Here is a 20,947-nt window from a genome sequence, read left to right on the forward strand (position 1 = left end):
TCAGAAGACACTTAATCCTTGGGAGAAGAGCAATGACACATCTCGATAAAATAGTTAAGAGCAGAGACATCACACTGACAACAAAGGTCCACATAGTTAAAACAATGGTGTTCCCCGTAGTAACATATGGCTGCGAGAGCTGGACCATAAGGAAGGCTGAGCGAAGGTAGATAGATGCTTTGGAACTGTGGTGTTGGAGGAAAGTTCTGAGAGTGCCTTGGACTGCAAGAAGATCAAACCAGTCCATCCTCCAGGAAATAAAGCCAGACTGCTCACTTGAGGGAATGATATTAAAGGCAAAACTGAAATACTTTGGCCACATAATGAGAAGACAGGACACCCTGGAGGAGATGCTGATGCTAGGGAGAGTGGAAGACAAAAGGAAGAGGGGCCGACCCAGGGCAAGATGGATAGATGATATTCTAGAGGTGACAGATTCGTACTTGGGGGAGCTGGGGGTGTTGACCGACAGAAAGCTCTGCGTGGGCTGGTCCATGAAGTCACGAAGAGTCGGAAGCGACTAAACGAATAAACAACAAAAAAAGGGTTGACAATAGCAATATCCTTCTGAGTGCCTTTTACTGCAAGTGACCAGCAGAGCAGCTGTCTTCTAGTTGAGTATTCTTTTAAACTTCTGAGACCCAGCACTAAACACAGGTCATTATCATTACCTGCATTTGGATGGCTTGGTCAGTTGAAAGAAACCATGATTCAAGCCTACCATTTAAAGCACCAAGAAAAATGGTCCACAAATTTAAACAACCTGATGTAAGAAATGCAGTCTGTGACAAATCAAGCATTTAATTTTTTAAAAGTCTATTAACTCTGAACAATTTAAATACATACATACATATATATATATACACAGAGAGAGAGAGAGAGAGAGAAACATAAGCAAAATTGAAATCTGTCTTTTTAATTTTCATATCATCATGAATCATTCTTATAGAAATTTGGGGATGACTGGAAAAACATAGGACACTCGATCTTACAAAGATATTCCATAGTCTTTCTTCTGGATATCTGTGGAATAGATGGCTGATATTTGGGACAAGTGATCAGCAAGGTGACATCACTTCCTGCCGAGTATGACAGACTGGCTCACAGCCAGGAATGAGGCACTATAGTTAGAGGAAAATGAAGCCAAGGACAGGAAGTTTCAGTGCAGCTGCAAGAAAAGCATTTCCGGAGCTGTAAACGAAGTGCTTGATCAACATCATTCATTCATTGTGAGGCCCCTTGCTTGTGAATATAAAAGGCTCTGCCATTTCTCATCTTTAGAAAAAAAAAAGTTGGTAATCACCAGCTATTTAATATGAAGGCAGGTAAGCCTAACCCCTTCAGCAAAGGATCATTACCTTGTTGTGGTGCTGGAGCTTGAGCACCTCAATGATGCCATGAGCTAAACCGTGAACGGCCACCCAAGACGGGAAGGTCATGACAGAGAGGTCAGACTAAATGCGATCCCTGGGGAAGGTAATGGCAACCCACCCCAGTATTCTTGCCGTGAAAACTAAATGGATCAGTACAACCAGAGATATGTTGGTATACCATCGGAAGATGAGACCCCCAGGTCAGAAGATGGTCAAAATGCTACTGGGGAGGAACAGAGGATGAGTTCAACTAGCCCCAGACGTGATGACGCAGCTAGCTCAAAGCCGAAAGGACGGCTAGCAGCCGACGGTGCTGGTGGTGAACGGCGAATCCGATGTTCTAAGGATCAACACATCATTGGAACCTGGAATGTAAGATCTATGAGCCAGGGCAAATTGGATGTGGTTATTGGTGAGATGTCAAGATTAAAGACAGACATTTTGGGCGTCAGTGAACTGAAATGGACTGGAATGGGCCACTTCACATCAGATGACCACCAGATCTACTACTGTGGACAAGAGGACCACAGAAGAAATGGAGTAGCCTTCATAATTAATAGTCAAGTGGCTAAAGCAGTGCTTGGATACAATCGAAAAAATGATAGAATGATCTCAGTTCGAATTCAGGGCAAGCCATCTAACATCACAGTGATCCAAATATACACCCCAACCACAGATGCTGAAGAAGCTGAAGTGGATCAGTTCTATGAGGATCTGCAGCTCCTACTGGACAACACGCCTAAAAGAGATGTTATTTTCATCACAGGAGATTGGAATGCTAAGGTGGGCAGTCAAATGACACCTGGAATTACAGGTAAGCATGGCATGGGAGAACAAAACGAAGCAGGACATAGGCTGATAGAATTTTGCCAAGACAACTCACTCTGCATAACAAACACTCTCTTCCAACAACCTAAGAGACGGCTTTATACATGGACTTCACCAGATGGACAACACCGAAATCAGATTGACTACATCCTTTGCAGCCAAAGGTGGCGGACATCTATACAGTCGGTAAAAACAAGACCTGGACCTGACTGTAGTTCAGAACACAAACTTCTTATTGCACAATTTAGGATCAGACTAAAGAGATTAGGGAAGACCCACAGATCAGCTAGATATGAGCTCACTAATATTCCTAAGGAATATGCAGTGGAGGTGAAGAATAGATTTAAGGGACTGGACTTAGTAGATAGGGTCCCGGAAGAACTATGGACAGAAGTTCGCAACATTGTCCAGGAGGCGGCAACAAAATACATCCCAAAGAAAGAGAAAACCAAGAAGGCAAAATGGCTGTCTGCTGAGACACTAGAAGTAGCCCAAGAAAGGAAAGCAAAAGGCAACAGTGATAGGGGGAGATATGCCCAATTAAATGCAAAATTCCAGAGGTTAGCCAGAAGAGATAAGGAATTATTTTTAAACAAGCAATGTGCAGAAGTGGAAGACAATAGAATAGGAAGGACAAGAGACCTCTTCCAGAAAATTAGAAACATTGGAGGTAAATTCCAGGCAAAAATGGGTATGATCAAAAACAAAGATGGCAAGGACCTAACAGAAGAAGAAGAGATCAAGAAAAGGTGGCAAGAATATACAGAAGACCTGTATAGGAAGGACAACAATATTGGGGATAGCTTTAACGGTGTGGTCAGTGAGCTAGAGCCAGACATCCTGAAGAGTGAGGTTGAATGGGCCTTAAGAAGCATTGCTAATAACAACGCAGCAGGAGATGATGGCATCCCAGCTGAACTGTTCAAAATCTTGCAAGATGATGCTGTCAAGGTAATGCATGCTATATGCCAGCAAATTTGGAAAACACAAGAATGGCCATCAGACTAGAAAAAATCAACTTATATCCCCATACCAAAAAAAGGAAACACTAAAGAATGTCCAAACTATCGAACAGTGGCATTCATTTCACATGCCAGTAAGGTAATGCTCAAGATCCTGCAAGGGAGACTTCAGCAGTTCATGGAGTGAGAATTGCCAGATGTACAAGCTGGGTTTAGAAAAGGCAGAGGAACTAGGCACCAAATTGCCAATATCTGCTGGATAATGGAAAAAGCCAGGGAGTTTCAGAAAAACATCTATTTCTGTTTTATTGACTATTCTAATGCCTTTGACTGTGTGGACCATAACAAATTGTGGCAAGTTCTTAGCAGTATGGGGATACCAAGTCATCTTGTCTGCCTCCTGAGGAATCTGTATAACGACCAAGTAGCAATGTTAAGAGAGAAGATGCTGATGCTAGGGAGAGTGGAAGGCAAAAGGAAGAGGGGCCGACCAAGGGCAAGATGGATAGATGATATTCTAGAGGTGACGGACTCGTCCCTAGGGGAGCTGAGGGTTTTGACGACCGACAGGAAGCTCTGGCGTGGGCTGGTCCATGAAGTCATGAAGAGTCGGAAGTGACTGAACGAATAAACAACAAGCCTAACCCCAGAGTTAGGGTTACAGCATTTATTTACAGGACCACACCTCAAGCTTAAAAATAAGAAACTTATCCAATTTTAGTAGCTAAAATAATAATTGCCCGACACTGGAAAACTCTAGATAACATAACAGTTGAAGTGTGGATTAACAAGGCCTCTTCAATTGCTACATTAGAAAAATTACAGACAAGGTTAAAATAATGAGACATCAGTCAGGAACCACAATTTTATCAAATTTGGATGGATTTTATGGTTTATCTCAATAGGAATAGATAATACTTTACATATATGGTAAATTTGTACATGTACAATATCTGCCTATTTACATTTTAGTAGATTCGTTTGTATTTTCTATATCTTTATTTTCTATGCATCTTGATTTTATGTTAACTCAGTTACCTGATAATGTTTGTTATAGTTCAGTAAAAACAATTTTCTAAAAAAATATGAAGGCAGGTAACATAACCTTCTCAGTTCTCCAAATAATGAGTTAGCATCCCATGGTGAACAGCAGGCTCAACCTCCAATGGGCTATTTCAGGGAGATTTTAAAATTATTTTTTAAAATTAATGCTTTTCCTAAAAGGTTTTTTTTGAGGGGGGTACTGAAAATTAAAGCCCTATTTTGCATGCATGATGCAAAACCTTTGGCTATATAAACAGCCTTCCAGAAGATGCTGAACTGTGGCAGAAATACCAGGGATGGCCAAGGACCATCCTTACTATTTGTAGAGGGTAAAGGGCTTCACCAGATCAGGTAATGATACAAAATGAGCCAGGATTTTCCTCTGCTTTATCAAGCTTAATAATTAACCTTATTCTAGGGTTAGACTAAAGTTTTCCATGTGTTCCCTACTTCAAAACAATGGGGAACCAGGCTGATCTGGTTGGCAACTTTATTACCAATTTTTGGCAAAGTGGCCAGAGAGAATTCCAGTGGCTACAAAAACAAAGAAAGCACAACAGAACAAAACAAGTAATTCTTACAGGACAGATCACTGGTGAGACTGGTGAAGGAAGCTGGTCTGTCCCTGGAAGGCTCCCTTCGTAACCACTGACTTCACTGGTCCGGCCTTTAGTTCCTCTCTTGATGTTGCGATGAGTTTGGGACACGTCCACAACTTCTTTGGCCACAGGTATGGTGGCTAGCATGGAAGCCTGCTGGTCATTGGTACTACTAAGGGGTTCTCCAGTCTTGGGTAAATTGGGAAGCTGTGAATTTGTCATCACTGCAGGTAGCGTGACATCAACAGGGCATTTTGCCATTACAATACAAGGAAGGTGCACAGTGCGGAAACTGCTGGCAGGGCAGGGACACTCTGGTGGGGAAGACTGAGAGAGGGTGTAAGCTTCATGAACTCCTACAGGTTCCAACTTTCTCTGTGCTCTGCTAAATTCTGCTAACACCCTAGAAAGAAAAATAGAAGTTTAAAACATTTGCAACACAGAGAACAACATGTCTCCAGTAATTCCATCTCTCAATGTACCACACGGGGTTCAGAAATAAGGTAATCAAAGATGACTGAGGTTAGCCACATATAATTCAATGCATCCAATATTCGCCATTTCAAGATCAAAATAAGGTATTTTAACACACGAATAGAATGGATGCATTCTATGTACTGAGTTGGACTACAGGATTAGAACAGAGCAGTTAAGTGTTTATCATACACAGTGTTTTGGGAATGAAGTGAAGCTTCTAGTCACAGGGATAATATACAGTAACTTGGCCATGAGTTCAAATTGTTCCTTAGTTGTGGATTTATTGAGTAAATCATTCAGACAAGGTCATAGCTTCCTCAAGCTCTAAAAATGGGACCACTGACAAACTTATAATCGATAAACTCTGACTATCAGATATATAATTAAACATTAAACACATTCAATGTTTTAGCTTGTAAATAATGTTAACATACTGTGAACAAATCCATGAACCACTGTTTATGCTGCTGCAATGTCACACAATTGCCAAAAGGAAAATCAGAACAATTGTCATGAATAAAATAGCAAGTCTGTTTAACTAAGGGAGAACCTCACACACAGTTAAAGAGGTAGAAAAATCTCAGAAACAGGATTAATGATGGGAGAAGCATCATTCTGTTTGAGGCTTGGAAAAAAGGCAGAAAAGAAATGCAGGTTGATTTCCCATACTGATCACCCAACCACATTATTAAGTACCCAGTAAATGTTATTTTAATATCATGCTGAATCCCACTGAAAACCTGCTTTAATTCTTGCAGAGCTAAGATATAATATGGTATATCGCTTTCACCATCATACTCACTCTTGGAGGGACTGGTCCAAGTCTGCTGTTGCTGTTGTCATGTCAAGTTCAGAGTCATTGGAGATGGGCTCTTCTCCCCTGGCAGGGCTGTGGGTGCAGGTAGAATTTGCCGGGAGAAGGCTGTCAGATCCAAGGCTGGAAGATAGCTGGGAGGAACCTGTTGTGCTGATGCTCAGGTTGGAAGCTGTGAGTTTATCTGCCTGTTGACTTTTAGGGACAGGCAGGATGGCTGGGTGAGCTTCGACTTCATCAGAGCCAGAAGACTGTGAGAGAGAACTAAGCGACTCCTTTCTTCGAGGTTCCAGCCCCACAGGAGGGTCCAACAGTTCCAAGGCAGGGCAAAGGCCTGACAAGGATAAAGGTGTGATGGTCCACTCATTCAAAACTGCTGATTTATAGGAGAGGTCAAAGGCCAGAGAAGACAAGCCCTGCAGATAGGTGAGGAGAAATTCAACCTCCTCAGTATCCAGAAGCAGAGCAGGTGAATGGTAATATTCAGAGAGCTGAGCCTTTTCATGAAGCAAGAGTTTTAGGTAACACTCCATCAGGCCATCATTCAGAGCCAGCCTCAACCATGCACGGCAACGCCCTACATCTGTATTGATGAAGTCCAAGTGTTCCAGCTCAGAAATTATGTTTCTGAAAAGGGAAAATAGCCAAGAAGGAGAGAACACAACATCCATTAAAAGGACAGCTCCAAAAGGCAATGGAAAGCAAGGAGGCTACCAATAGATGTGACCACTGGAAAAAGCTGGGTTTGATGCATTCTCTTCTGGTGAAAATACCAAGTGATAAATGAGGCAGGCATAATTGCACCATGGGGCTTCTCTATCTACTGAACCTATATAAGAGGAGACAAGTTCCCTAGCATTTCACACATCAGATGATTTTCTGCACCCAAAAATCTCACTCCTGCATCATATACTCACCCTGTAAATAAACTTGAACACTATTGTAACTTCCCAAATCAAAATTACAGCATCTCTCAGTCTCACCTGTGTGTGACAGATTTTAGCAGGGCCCAGAACACTGGCTGGGGAAGGCGCCCCCCATGTTTTCTCCCTTTTGCTCCAACTTCTGCTTTGATGTGCTTGGTCTTCAAACCATGCACAAACACGGCCTCCAATACACAGCAAAGAGCATTAGCATCCCGATCATCACTTGTTACAAGAGCATCAGAGGTCACGTAATGCTTCTGCAGGGCCTTGATGGAGTTCACCAGCTGCTTCTTGATCAACTAAAGTAACATAAACACAGGTGGTCTTAGGCTGCACCAAGATTAGATAAATTACCTCACTCCCTAATTTTGCTATTATTGCTATGTAAACACTGGCAGATCTGAACCAGTGAATACTCTATTAAGCTCTGGGCAATGCAGTTCAGGAAAGATGCTAAAAAGTTGGAAATATATGAAAAATAACAGTGCAGAAAAGAAACTATGTGCTGTCTGAAATAAGACCATCTGCTCCAATGTTGGTGTAGCACCTGCTTGGAAACATTCAAAATTTTGGTCTCAGATAATAAAAATACTTTTAAAAAATTATTATATGATGAATTATCCCTTGAAGCAGAAGACTGGAGGCTGATTAAAGACATTTCATAATTGACCCACAAGCATCCCTGACTCTTATTATCTTAAGGTTGATCTTGCCCAAGAGCACCATTTTCAAGATCTACTATTTCAAGCCGTGCAGTTTGCCTTACTTGAGAATAACTTTTAAAATACCCTATTGAGCAACATGTTTTTACAATAATGCTTCACCCTCCCTTTCAAAGTTCCAGTACATTAGTTTCCTGCTAGTGGAAAATCAGTTATCTGTTTTTATTGACATCTAATCAGTGAAAAAAAAATGGGGTGGGAGACGCTGCAATTCTGTAATCATCACTTGACCATGATCTAAGTGTTTTGCTTTAAGCTTGATCACAGATACTGTACCTTTCATGTGTGCTATTTCATGCCCCCAAAATTATTTTATCTGAGAGTTTACTGGTACTTAGTTTTCCTTGTTCACAGTGTGATCTTATATTGCAGTGATCCATAATTAAAAACAACTATATGTTGACAATTTCTACATTTACTGGTGACTTGGAATCCTTTATGGACTTTTTGCATAAAAGTGAAAAAAATGAACTTGTGATTTATGGTTTTGATGATTAGGCAGGATAGATTATAGAAAGAAGAGAGTCATGATGTAACTTTAGAGAGAGAGGTTGAAACATAATCGTACTTAATAACGGCTGTGAAGAATATTGCTTTATGTCTTTCTATCTTTCTTTGTATCTTGCTCTTTCTTTTTCTATTTTCTTCTATTTTATTTTCTTATTGCACTTTTAGTTTTTTATGTTATTTCTTTCTTTTTCACTTTTTCTGTTCTAATTTAGTTTGTTGTAGTTATTATTATTGTTCTTAAAACTTATAATAAAAGTTTTATGAAAAAACAACAACTATATGTTGAGAATTTAAAACAGTTGTCCTCAATTTGTTGCTCTTCACTATCACGTTGAAGCCCAAAAACATAATAGTGTTGGGGAAAGTGAGTTTAGATGATAAAGATGGTCTCTTAAAGGAAACCTAAATGAAGGTGCTAATTGGAAGATAAGAAAATTGGAGAAAGAAAGAAATACTTGCAACTACCAAAAATGTTGTGCTTTGCTTTGCAAACTGGAAGGTGACCCTACGTGCTATGTCCAGAATAGGTCCCAGAGCAGGCCTTTAAGCTTGAATGCTGTTATCTATAGTTGACAGAAACAGCAACATCTTCTGACAGGGTGGAAAGAAATTATACACCATCTATCCATAAGCGTTATACCACTTCCATGTTAAGCTCAGCCCTTTCATCTGACAACTTTTTTCCAGCTACTGGATATGAGTCCCCACAGCCAATGCAACCTTATTTCCAGATATTAGTTCAGGAGTCTGTATTCACCTGGGTGACTTCCTGTGCTCGGCAGCCATTCCCAGTTGTATGGTTGGAATGCATGTCTATCTTTGCTTCTGTCCTGCGCTGACGTCACATGATAACCTGAAGAAAAACAAACACAGTGTAGAGCTTTTAGCAGAGCCCTACATAAGCAAAGCAGAATTGCTGATAACTAGTCTGGGCTATCTGTCACCTTCTTATTTATTTACACAAAAGCAGACCCTGGTGAGTGAAGACACATTTGAGCATGGATGGGAGAGAACAGTTGGAAAGATCTTTCCAACTGTCCATCAAGCAATGTTGATCCCCACGACAGTAGTTAGGTTTACTGAGTGATGACAGAAGCGTCTTTATTTGTGAGGTATATAAGAAAAACGTTTTCCATGATGGCAATGGCTAAAAAAAGTAAGAAGGAGCCAAAAGGCTGGCTAATCAAGCCTCTAATGGTCAGTAATAATTCCCTTCTCCCTTAGGAAGAACAAAAGAAATTGGCCTAAAAACATGCAGATGCCACGACACTGTAAGCAGAAAACAAGTCAGCCGCAGAAACATGTTTATGAAGCAACAGGTCCAGGTGACTCAGGCAAGTGAGCATTGCCCTATATAGCTTATCCCCAAATCCAACCAGTGATAAAATTGTTTCACCACCCCAAACTTCATCACTCGTCTAGATCTGGATATGTATAAACATTCTCCCAAAGACTTCCCCAGAACTCCTGCGAACTTGACTCCCCACATACTTAGCAGAGCACTAAATATTATATAACATTACTAATTTCCTTCCCTCCCTCCCCTCATTTCCTCTGAAGCCCATGTACCAGTCACCATAGCTAGAACCTCAGGATGTAAGCAATTCCTTTCTACCATAAAGCAAAACACAAACTGATACCATTGATGCTCAAACAGCCATCTGCTCCATTGGGGTGGGTGGATTGTCTGGATAGGGTTATGGAGGCTCAGGAGACCAAGGGCAAAAGCTGCATTGCTACTCTGGAGAAGGGGTAAAATGGAGAAAATAAGCCCCTGATCTCAAGGCTGGGCTTGTCACAAGACTTCTTGAACTCTGAACGCTGTGATTTTAAAAGCTGAGCACAGCAACCACAAGGTGCATTTCTTTTAAACTCTGACCTCCTATCGTTGGAGAGGAACTTCATCTCTTCATGTTTGCATGGACTAGACTTCCTTACAGGGACAACAAAGAAATAATATAGTACAGTGGTCGCATCTCTGGGACCTCACAAATCCAAACTAAAATCTCATCCTGGCTTAGATTCACTGGGTGGCCTTTTAGGAGTATACTCCCTTCTTCCTAAAAATATATTCATAGCAGAATTGGTGATAAGGCTGATTTTCAAGAGTTATGGGAAGAATTGGGACCACAGCCCAGTGGTAGGACACTACTTTGCAGACAGAAAGCCCTGAGTTCAATATTTAGCGTCTCCAGTCATAATGTGAACATCTCTGTATGAAAGCTGGAGATCTTCTGCACAGACAGGCACTTTGGCAATCTCCAGATATTTTAAACTTCAACTCCTGTCAAACCAGTCAGACTGGTCAATGGCAAAGGAATGTGGGAGTCATGTATACTAAATAGCAGGAACTGCCTAGCCAGGCCTAGGACAGATGATTGGCAGAAGATAGTCACATCTCTTTTCAAACAGGCAGTGAGACTGATGGTTGATGCTTAATGACATGGCTCCAAATTCTATTTTTACTTCCAGGTCCCAATTCTTATATGGAAAATTATATCATAAATGGTCTGCGAGCATACAAAATTATTTTCCTTCCCCAACCCCCCCACTTCATTTACATTTTACCCAGTGAGTTAAATTCTGCCAATCACCATTTATATTTTCCTGGAATGAATGAATGAATGAATGAATGAATGAATGAATGAATGAATATATGTCTCTGGGTGTGTGATTATCTCTCTCTCTCCCTCCTCCCAAAATTCTGGGGAAGAAAGCAGGTGCAGCAAAGCAATTTTGAAACCTCTATGCCCAGTTTTACAACAGGTTGTGAAATTCTTTGACTTGAACAGAACATAAGCTTGAACTGTTTGCAAAGTCTCCACAATTTTTTTCTTTATTACTGAATTCTCAAATGCTGAATCTGAATACTTATATTACTATAAAGTAGCCAGCTACAGCATAAGACCAGAACCCAAACAAATCCATTCGAAAGGACATCGAATGCCCATGGATATATGTGTGTGTGTGTGTGTTTGTGTGTTCCTTGGAAGAAAGGACATTGAGTTACTCAGCTAAGCTTGAGTAACCTCACAAAAACTAAGCAGGGTCAGACTTGGTTAACATTGGGATGAGAGACTGAGACTGGACATGAAAGCTGAGGTAACATCCCAGAATAAAGCACCAGGCAAGCCATCTCTATACTGTTGCCAACAACATGGATCCCGAGACCCCAATTTTGTATCTTATTGTAGGTGTGTGTTGTATCTTATGATCCAGGGTATAAAATACACACACACACACACAAACACACACACCTATTATGAATGAGAAACTCTGTCCTGGAACACACAAAGCAATAAGCAAACCAGAAACTCTCCTTCATTATTTCACAGACGTTATCACACTTAACAAGCTTGCTTTCAGGATACATTTAGGTCCTACCTTCACACTCCAGAAACATGTGGGGGCCCTCTTAAATACCACTGTTTATACATACACAAGGATGAAAACACACGCTGATTGACATGAACTTGACACAAAAACTTGCTGCCTGTGAAAGGCTGCTTGTATTGACAAATCTGGAGTCCCTTATTGTTGCCTCGTACTTCTCATAACAGAATTCTGAAAAACACCAGGCGAAGTGCCAGCATGAGCGACAGCTCCAAGGCATGGCTCCCTAAAATGTCTTGATAAACAAACACTGGAAGGAAACCTATTGGGAATGGGGAGGGGGGAGCAGAGAGAATCTTGCTGAAGAGCAGCGTGGCACACAGATATTGAAGCACAAAGCAGCGCAAGCTCTCCCTTCAATGGAGCCACAGTTCTCTGGAACAAACAAAGCAAACACGCACCTCAATGTACACTAGCAACAACACTTGACGGGGAATGGGCAGGAGAGGCATAGCTCCTGGCTCAATTGTCTGCCTATGTCTGAGCAGCTAGCTTAAAACCAGTGGCAGAGAGCATAAAAAGACCTGCACTTACCTGATACAACCCTCTGGTTTAAAAGCAGAAACCTTCAAAGGCAAACTGGAGCACTCTTTAAAAATAAAATAGCCCAAATACATGACAGTCAAAAACCCCATCCAAATGTACGGCGTATGGACAGTTAGACCTGTAGATCCCGTACTGCAAGCACAGATTCTGGCATGGCAGCAAATCGTGGTCACATCATTCTACCTACTTACCTTGATGTGAACAGTGAGGCAACCTCACAGACTATAAAAGAGCATTAGCTATGGCTACTACTCCTCTCCCAAAGTTAGTTCTTGGAAACAACAAATTGGTTGGTCAAAGGTGGTCCAGTTCCTCCTCCTTTGGATTAGCTGTTTTTAAAAAAAAGGCAGATGGGAGCAGATAACAGACACCAGGTCATCATCTTGGGACAGAAAGCTTTAAGCAACTAAGCCAAGTCACACAGTGACTAACTTAGAATCTGGAAACTTATAAGCCATCCGTCTCCCAGGCACAGTTGCACTGTTCCACATAAAATGGATGACAAGGCTTTTTCTCATCATCTGACTAACGCTGCCTTCTTGCATTTTAATTCTTGATTTAGTATGCTGAAAAGTGAAGTCTATCAGATGCTGAGCTTGACCTGTCTACGATGATGGTGAAGAATTTAAGAAACGTTTTCAAATCACTCGATCAGTGAAGATAAAAAGTCCCTCTTCCAGAATCCATCCCTTTTACACAAAATAAGAAGACTGACAACAAAGCCCTATCTCCTACTCAGCCTGCTCACCCAAGGAGAAGATGCATTAACCCACCCGAAAGAACAGGCCGTCCATTTGCATAAAATATGCACGCACTCATGTATGCAGATATGTACTCATGTGTGTGTTTCCAGATACAGATATGGAAATAATTACTGTAATTTAAATAGAAATATAATTTTTTCATCTAATATGGAAAACTGACTGAGTAACCTTCATGCCTATTCTCCCATTGATAAATTGAAGGTTCCTGTTCTTTTTAACACTCCTTTATTTTTGCATGAGACATCTTCTAAACAGACTTCTAGAGATCATTTTACTTCTCTTTTAAAGATCTTTCTCCCTAAAGATTGTTTCTAAGCATTCTGGAGCTTGGAGAGTTCAGGGATAACAACTTCTATTACTACTACTATTACTAATAGAGTAAAATTAGTATACAAGTTGCAGGAGACCCCTATTTTAGAAGGCTTAACATTTATTCCAGAAAATGAAATACATTTCAGGAAAACTTTGTAAATGATAGAGAATGCTTCAGAGCTTAAATTGATCTCCAAAAAGACTGTCTCCTCCTCTCTCAAGGATTTTCAAAGGTTACCCAAGCATACAGCAGTGACACACATCTTAGAATCTACCTAGACTTAGGTAGGCTTAGATTTACAAGCTAACTAAATTAATAGTTCAACATTCTTCAACTGATTCAGAACCTCCCCTACTCCAGTATGGAAGTTATTCATTTCAGATTCATTTACTCATTTCAGACTTCAACAGTAGTTTTGATGTTATTAAAACACCAGCTACACCAAAACTTTCTGAAGTACCTACTACCTGAAAAGCCCTTGTAGTTGCTTTCTGCTGAGTCTATGTTGGGAACAGCAGTCACAGTGGATTGACAGCTTGTTGTTGTTGTTGCCCATAGCTTTGTATTCCAGACCATTTTGATTACCACAGAGTGAAGAGTGTGACGAATATTTTAAACACTGCACATGACAAGTACCTTACTCTCCATCACCTGCCCAGGGAGACTATTATGAAAGGAAAAAAGATTCCATGACCATGAGCCAACAGCCTTAAGAAAATATTTCAAATATTTAAAAACAAAAACCAAAACCAAAACCAAACCAAACCAGCATTCAACATCCGGAAGACAGAAGTTTTCTTATAAACTCTATAGGACCTGAAGTAATTCTGGAGAAAATTTCCTGATATTTTCCGCGCTACAAAAAGCAGTGATCCGGCTATATATTTTCTGAAAAAAATGGCCTCTTTCCTCCTCTAAACTTTACTAATGGCATGTCAAGATCCCCCAAACTACTCAACGTTTTTAGCCCTTCCTACCCTCACTTTGCATGGAAAACAGAAGGAAAGCTGTGATGGTTCAGATGAAAGGCCCTTCAAATCTCACATTCTATTCCTACAATGGTCAACTAGATGCCAGTGGAAAGTCTCCAAGGAGTGCATGAATATAATAGTATCTTTTTGCTCTTCTTTCACAGCAATTGGCACTGAAAGGGTATCTTATGCAAGAAAACACATCCAAGTTTACAACACATTTATGATACTTAACAATAGCTTACTAAACTAAATCTGATTTTCTGAGCCCATATGACACATCAAACCATAACCCCACCAAAAATGGTTGTTTTACACAACTTGCTAAGCTAAAATGTGATTGTCTAGTTTGTGATCAGCGTATGACGCAAACACTGCCACTAATGGTCTGTTCGGGCCTTATGACTCAAAAGGGAACTGAAGGTCAGATCAGAGGCTTTGCTTCTAGCATTTCTGTGTATTTCAGCCCTGACCTCTAAATCTCTGGGAGCACACAGACTTGTATGGCTGCTTTGTAAGCACTTTCCTCTACATGCAGGTACATGCCTCATCATTTTGCTGGGAAAAAACCAAGGCAAAGTAGTTGTGCAAACACATACATGTAGCAATTGACAGAAGCATCTTACAAAGCAGCTGCCCTAGCTGGAAAAAGATGCAGCTGCTTTAAGAATTAAGAGAGATATGTTTTGTACAAGACTCAACATATTGCATAGGATTTGCCCAAAGGTAGTCCTTAACTTTCATCTGTTTAGGAGAAATATCTAAAGCAAAAACAAGTGGAAAAATCTTTCAGATCACCCAGCTTAAAACATTAGGTTGTAGGAATGTTGGAACAGAAGTACTGCATATAGCCCTGTGCTCCTTATATGTGTTTCTGTACCTTATTCAATCCTGAATAGGATTTAAGGTGTTTCAAGGTGTTAGAAATTGGCACCTACATATTTACAAACTGCCTTTCCAGATAGATGGAGTAGATGGGGGAGTGGGGAGATGGCTAATATACTAGGAGCAGCATGTCACACTGTCAGCCCCATGGCATCCTGTTGGGGAGGGCTAGGTCACCTGACTCGGGATGTGGAAAGCAAGATGTTTTGTGTCCATTTGCAGCTGTGTCCTCAAATGCCCGGAAGCTTGACTTGTCTGCCCAGTAACTGGGAGCAAAATAAGGCTCCTGTGATCGCTCAGCTTTACAAGTGTTTTTGCACTACACGTTTCAAGTAGAACATCAGATTCTCTTTGGTAAGAAACAGTTTGCAGTGCTCAGGACATATTGATGCAATGGTAATGCAAGGTTAGTGAAATAAAAGCCCTCCAATCTAGGTGTGTTCTGCTTCTCAGGAACAATGTTACTACAGAGCTTGCCCTTCCATGCTTGCCTGGGTGTTTTCACAAAAAGATGGCCTAGGAGAAGCAGTAAGATGGGAGGGGGGGTTGCAAAACACACTTTGCCAACTGGAATAACCTCCCCTCCTTCTGAAGGCCCTGCTGCCAGTCAGGTCATTGCTCCCACTACCAGTAACCAGCAGGGAAGCCGCTTCTGACTGGAACTGTGGTGCCGGCCAAAGTTTTAAATCCCCCCTCCTTGTGTTGTTTCAGTACCCACCCTGACCATTTGTGAGGGGGAAAAAACCCTACACAGTGCAGTTAGAACTGTGTTCTTCAAACTTGGCAACTTTAAGATGTATGGACTTCAACTCCCAGAATTTCCTAGCCACATCTTAAAGTTGCCAAGTTTGAAGAACACTGAGTTAAACTATAGCATGATACTACTTTTCCATAAAACTTTATATAAGTATATACTACAGTACAATCCTATGTGTCTATTCAGAAGTGTATTTTTACCTTCAGTTTTCAATATATACATACTGATAAAAGCTCAATAAGGAAACCAACTTTGAACCATCTTGGAAAGCTACACAAGTCAATATTTACATGGGAAATACCTGGGAAGTTGGAAGAACACCTCAGACAAAGCCAGTGACAAACTACATCCATAACTGTTGCTGAAATAACCACAGGAATGTGTCCGTGAATGTTGCAAGAGGTTTTGTTTTTTAGATTTTTATTCTGCCTTTTTTACATAAAACTCAAGGTGGCAAACAAACCTAATCCTCCTGCCTATTTTCCCCACAACAACCACCCTGTGAGGTGGGCTGGGTTGAGAGAGGGCAACTGGCCCAAAGTCACCCAGCTGGCTTTCATGCCTAAGGGAGGCCTAGAACTCATTTCCTGGTTTCTAGGCCAGAATCTTAACTGCTCAAGAGTTAAACCTGACTCAAATGATGCATTTCCTTTGCTTACTGAAACTGCAATTGCAAGCATTATTTTCAAAGAACCTGTTTTCCCCCTAAGAAAGATGAAGTCTGCTTTTTTTTCTTTTTATTTTCTACTGGAAATTCTACACCTACCAATCAAACAACCATTCATTCAATTCATACAACTCATACAATTCTGATTAGGTCTGCAATCGTATGGCCCCTGAAGGAGCCTTAGGTCAGATCAGAGTTCTCCCTTGGATATCTAAAAGAGACCCCCAACTCTGGAGATGGAAATATGACATTTGTTCTCTCTTCCCAACCTCCGTGCAAATAGTCACCGCTCTTTCCAACTCAGGAAAGGAATGGACAGCTACCAGATTTGGCTGCTAGAACTGAGATGACTATGAGAGGGCAGCAAAAAGTTTTTCCATGTCTCTTTGCTGCCCAGATCTGGTAGCTTAAGAAAAGGGAAATGCCATGGGTGAAATAGGGAAGGCTATTTTTGTCAGTTCTTGAGCAAGTCAAAGTTTCCCTTACAATAGGAAGAACAATGTTTAAAAAAAAACCCACAAAAAACAAAAGAAGAAACATTGCACAATGGGCATGTTCATGGTTAACTTAATCATGATTTACTTAAGTTAGTTTACATGCTGAGTTTGCATTACATACTCCTCCCTAAACTAATCATATGGACTAGATTGTACAACACGGTAGACTAAAATATGGTTGGCCAGTGTCATGAGTAAGGATGGCGAGCAGGGGGCTCCCTTCCAGACTGTTAAGCGCATGCGTAGCACTGAGGAATTGGGCAGCCATTCCAAGAGGCACAGATCGGGACCGCCTTAACCTGCGGGGTTTATATGGCTGGGTTTTCCCATGTTTGTTCAGTTTGTTAGGATTACTGTTATGTATTATCAATAAAACATTAGAGACCAGTTCCCAGTCTCAGAGTGTTTCCTGGGAGTCAGGACATCAATCCTAACAAACTCAACAAACGTGGGAAAACCCAGCCATATAAACCCCGCAGGTTAAGGCGGTCCCGATCTGTGCCTCTTGGAATGGCTGACCAATTCCTCAGTGCTACGCATGCGCTTAACAGTCTGGAAGGGAGCCCCCTGCTCGCCATCCTTACTCATGACAGCCAGGGTGTTGTACAAACATAGCCATTTTTATCTCTCTACCAGGGCCGCAACTAGGGTCTGTGTCACCCGGGGCAAACATGGATTCTACACCCATTTTGGCGCCCCCCCCAGCGCTCATTTTGGCGCCCCACCAGCGTGGCGCCCGGGTCACATGCCTCGCTTGCCCCCCCTAGTTGCGGCCCTGCTCTCTACCTTCTCTTTGGCCCCGTCAGTCGTCACCAAAATGCTGGACTTCTCAGTGCCTCTGATGAAGGGGAACAGAACTGCCCTGTAAGATTGCTTGGGTTGGATAGAAGTCTTAACATGCAAGCATACCGCAACTTAGTTAATGGTCGACAAACTCTTGTGGCTGTGGTCCACAAAAGCTTATGTCATAATAAATTTCTCAGTCCTCAACAGGCAACAGACTACAATAGACTAATGTAGTATTCTTCAACTGGAGCACCCTCCAAAAGTATGGATTTCAGTTCTCAGCATAACCATTGCTAAGAATCATTGGAATTTCCAGCTGTTAGCATTAAAGTTTATTATGGTCATAAACTAGCATCATTAAGTATTGTAAGTATAATCTTTAATAAAATAGCTATAAAAAATAAACTAGCATCATCAAATGAACAAGCATATCAAATAGAAGTTTGTATGTGTGTATACCCACACACATACAGATATAATTGTAAAAGGAGTAAACGTTATAAAAACTTACAAATAAATGCTGAACAAATAAGAGCTTCCCATGGTACAATAAACCTAAATCCATAACAAGATAGCAAAAGCAACTTACTTATCAGTTAAATACAGTAATGTTCCCATGTTGCCCTTTAGTGTAATCTTACAGGTTGTGGCACAGAGTTCAGCCACCTGGTAAATAATGACAGAGCCTCTATCAGCTTACAGCAGACTCAAGTAAGAGAGATCTGATGTTTTGGGTTTACTTACAAGGAGAGGAGTAATAATTTCAGTCCACATATCCTGATAAACTGACGATAAAATAAAAATAATGTAAAAGTGGGTCTATCTCCTAGAGCCACTGGCATACAAGTGTGTATTAAAAGGCATATTACTAAATCTTCCCTGTAGTACAGCTGTAGCAAGTACATTGAGATGTGGAATTGATGTGTCTACACATCTGGAAGGTGCTATGGTAGAAGACTGAACTAACAGAACTACTTCTGTTGAAATAGTTAAATGATAAGAGGTGTTCTTGCAGGTAATCCTTTCTATAAGCAAACTTGCAATAGGGTATGATGTGCATCTGATATCATATACATAAACTTGATGCCTTTCTGAGGGATCTCTCTCAGCAACGGTCTCACCAATTTAATGTCTCATAGCAAAAGTCCCCCCAACCAGAGCTTTGCTCTTCCTCACAAAAATGAACAGTTATTCGCTGGTCTGGGAGAAACCAGAGTGTAAACTCGGAGGCCCCAAAGTGTTTGTGGCTAAACCTGCCACCCGTGTTGCCTACCTCTAACCTGTGCTGCCCAACACTAACAGTGGTTTACTTCTCTGTATATAGCAAAGAAGAAAGAAACATTTACTGTATTTCTGCCTCATTTGAATAGAGCAAGACCTTTGTGGAAATTTAACCAGTGTGCAACATATGGAGGCTGACAGCAGCCCAGAACATCTGATTATTCTTCTGAGGATTTCCTACATGAGCTAGAAGCTATTGCAAAAACTGAATTTGGAGAAATAAAGAAGGTAGAAAAACAAGAATCATACTGACTTCATATTTGTTTAATTTATGCAGTGAATATATTATAAGACTGTCAGGATTGGAAGAAATGACACAATCAAAACAGGGTGTTGAAGCAATTTGAGATATGCAGACAACAGCACTTTGTTAGTTTAAAGAAGACTTAGAAGACATCATTATGAAAATAAAAATGGAAAGTGAAGTGTCTAAATATTAATTATTACAAAACCAACAAAAAAGTCAACCTGCTTACTTAGTGAACTTGCAGTTGATGGTGAAGAAGTCAAGGTGTTAGATAGTTTTTTTCTTGAGCTCAAAAATAGATAAGCCTGGACATATACAGGAGAAATAAATAGAAGATTAATCCTACGGAGGAACACAACCACAAACTTAGACAAGACCCTATAGAATAAGAATGACGACAACATTGATTCATTAAAGTAGTGGTCAGTAGTAATGTAGGCTATGAAAGCTGGAGAAAGAATGAGAGAAAGAAGACAAATCCTTCTGAATTGCAGGAAAAACCGATCAATTTCACAGACTTTGGGCATGATTCAGGGGGATGATGGACTAGAAAAACTGATTACACTTAGCAAAGTGGGATTAAATAGAACCCAGGGAACACAACGTGTGTAAAGAATCACAGAGATTCCTGGAATGTCCCTGGAAGAGCTGCCAGTTATTATCGGAACAAATCAAGACAACGAGCATCTGTCCATACCGTCACCAAGTGCAGAAGCCAACTCTGTGGCACCGCACTAATTAACTAACAGAGCGCCACTCCGAGTTTTGATCTTTTTCCCATTAAAGGATGACTGCCGTATATCCAGACAAGAGGAAAAAAAAATATTGTCCCAAGCAACGTTTCTCTCCCACAACCTACCTTTTAACCCTTCTTTCCCGCATCTTCCGTACAGTTTTTGTTCCCCAAACCTTTCCCCCCTTGCGTTCCTTCAACTCCACGTCGCCTTCTTTCCTCAACAATATCACTACCGACTCGTTCCCCCACCAGGGGGCGGGGCTTGACGGGGGAGTGGAGAAAAGAACCTCACCAGCTCCGCGGCGCAACCCCGAAGAAACTCGACGGGGAAACCCGGAAGTGAGCTGAAACAACGGCCGCGCTCACCGGGAGCGCGCCTCCTAACGTCACCGTGCCACTTAGAGCTTCAAAACCCGAAAAAAGTGTAGAGTGAACTAGTCCTAAGTTTCAATAGCTGTTTTTTTTTCTCTCTCACTCTGAGATCGAGGAATGGGAGCTTCCAGAGGATAAATTGTACCTCAGTGTGATTGGGCAGTAGCGTGCTTTTGGTTCCTTCTTTCTTAGATCCGTCGAAGACAAAAAAAAAAAGTACTTCATACAGCATATAGTATGAATTCTGAAATGCCCTGCACAACAAATGCCGCAAAACTTAGCGATGGGTATGAAAATTTACGATTAGTCAAATTCATGAAGGATCAGCTATCAATGGCTTCTATTACCTTCAGTACCGAAGCGGCGTATCTGTCTTTCAATATCTATTGCTGGGGAATGCTGGTGAGAAGTGCCATTACGCTCCGGCCCCGTTTGCTGCTTTTCATAGGCATACGTTTGTGAGTAAGATGAGATTTG

The 20,947-nt window shown here is 41.1% G+C and overlaps 1 protein-coding gene across 4 annotated transcripts in view; it reads right to left on the bottom strand.

Moving 5' to 3' along the window:
* Positions 1–20,448, bottom strand: part of PLEKHM1 (pleckstrin homology and RUN domain containing M1) — a 32,531-nt gene extending 12,083 nt beyond the window's left edge. The window contains exons 1-6 of one of the 4 annotated variants that reach the window (XM_063300504.1): positions 20,222–20,448; positions 19,592–19,667; positions 9,013–9,108; positions 7,081–7,322; positions 6,086–6,724; positions 4,789–5,209 (exon numbers count right to left, since the gene is read on the bottom strand). In XM_063300504.1, coding sequence (XP_063156574.1) covers positions 4,789–5,209; positions 6,086–6,724; positions 7,081–7,322; positions 9,013–9,066 — 1,356 coding nt within the window. In that variant the 5' untranslated portion in view covers positions 9,067–9,108; positions 19,592–19,667; positions 20,222–20,448. Of the gene's footprint in view, positions 1–4,788; positions 5,210–6,085; positions 6,725–7,080; positions 7,323–9,012; positions 9,109–19,591; positions 20,164–20,221 lie in introns of those variants that run through there. The other 3 variants (XM_063300507.1, XM_063300506.1, XM_063300505.1) reach the window with 3 other exon arrangements.
* Positions 20,449–20,947: the final 499 nt, after the last annotated feature.

This window comes from Candoia aspera, chromosome 4 (genome assembly GCF_035149785.1).
Source record: "Candoia aspera isolate rCanAsp1 chromosome 4, rCanAsp1.hap2, whole genome shotgun sequence".
In the NCBI taxonomy this organism is placed as follows: Eukaryota; Metazoa; Chordata; class Lepidosauria; order Squamata; family Boidae; genus Candoia; species Candoia aspera.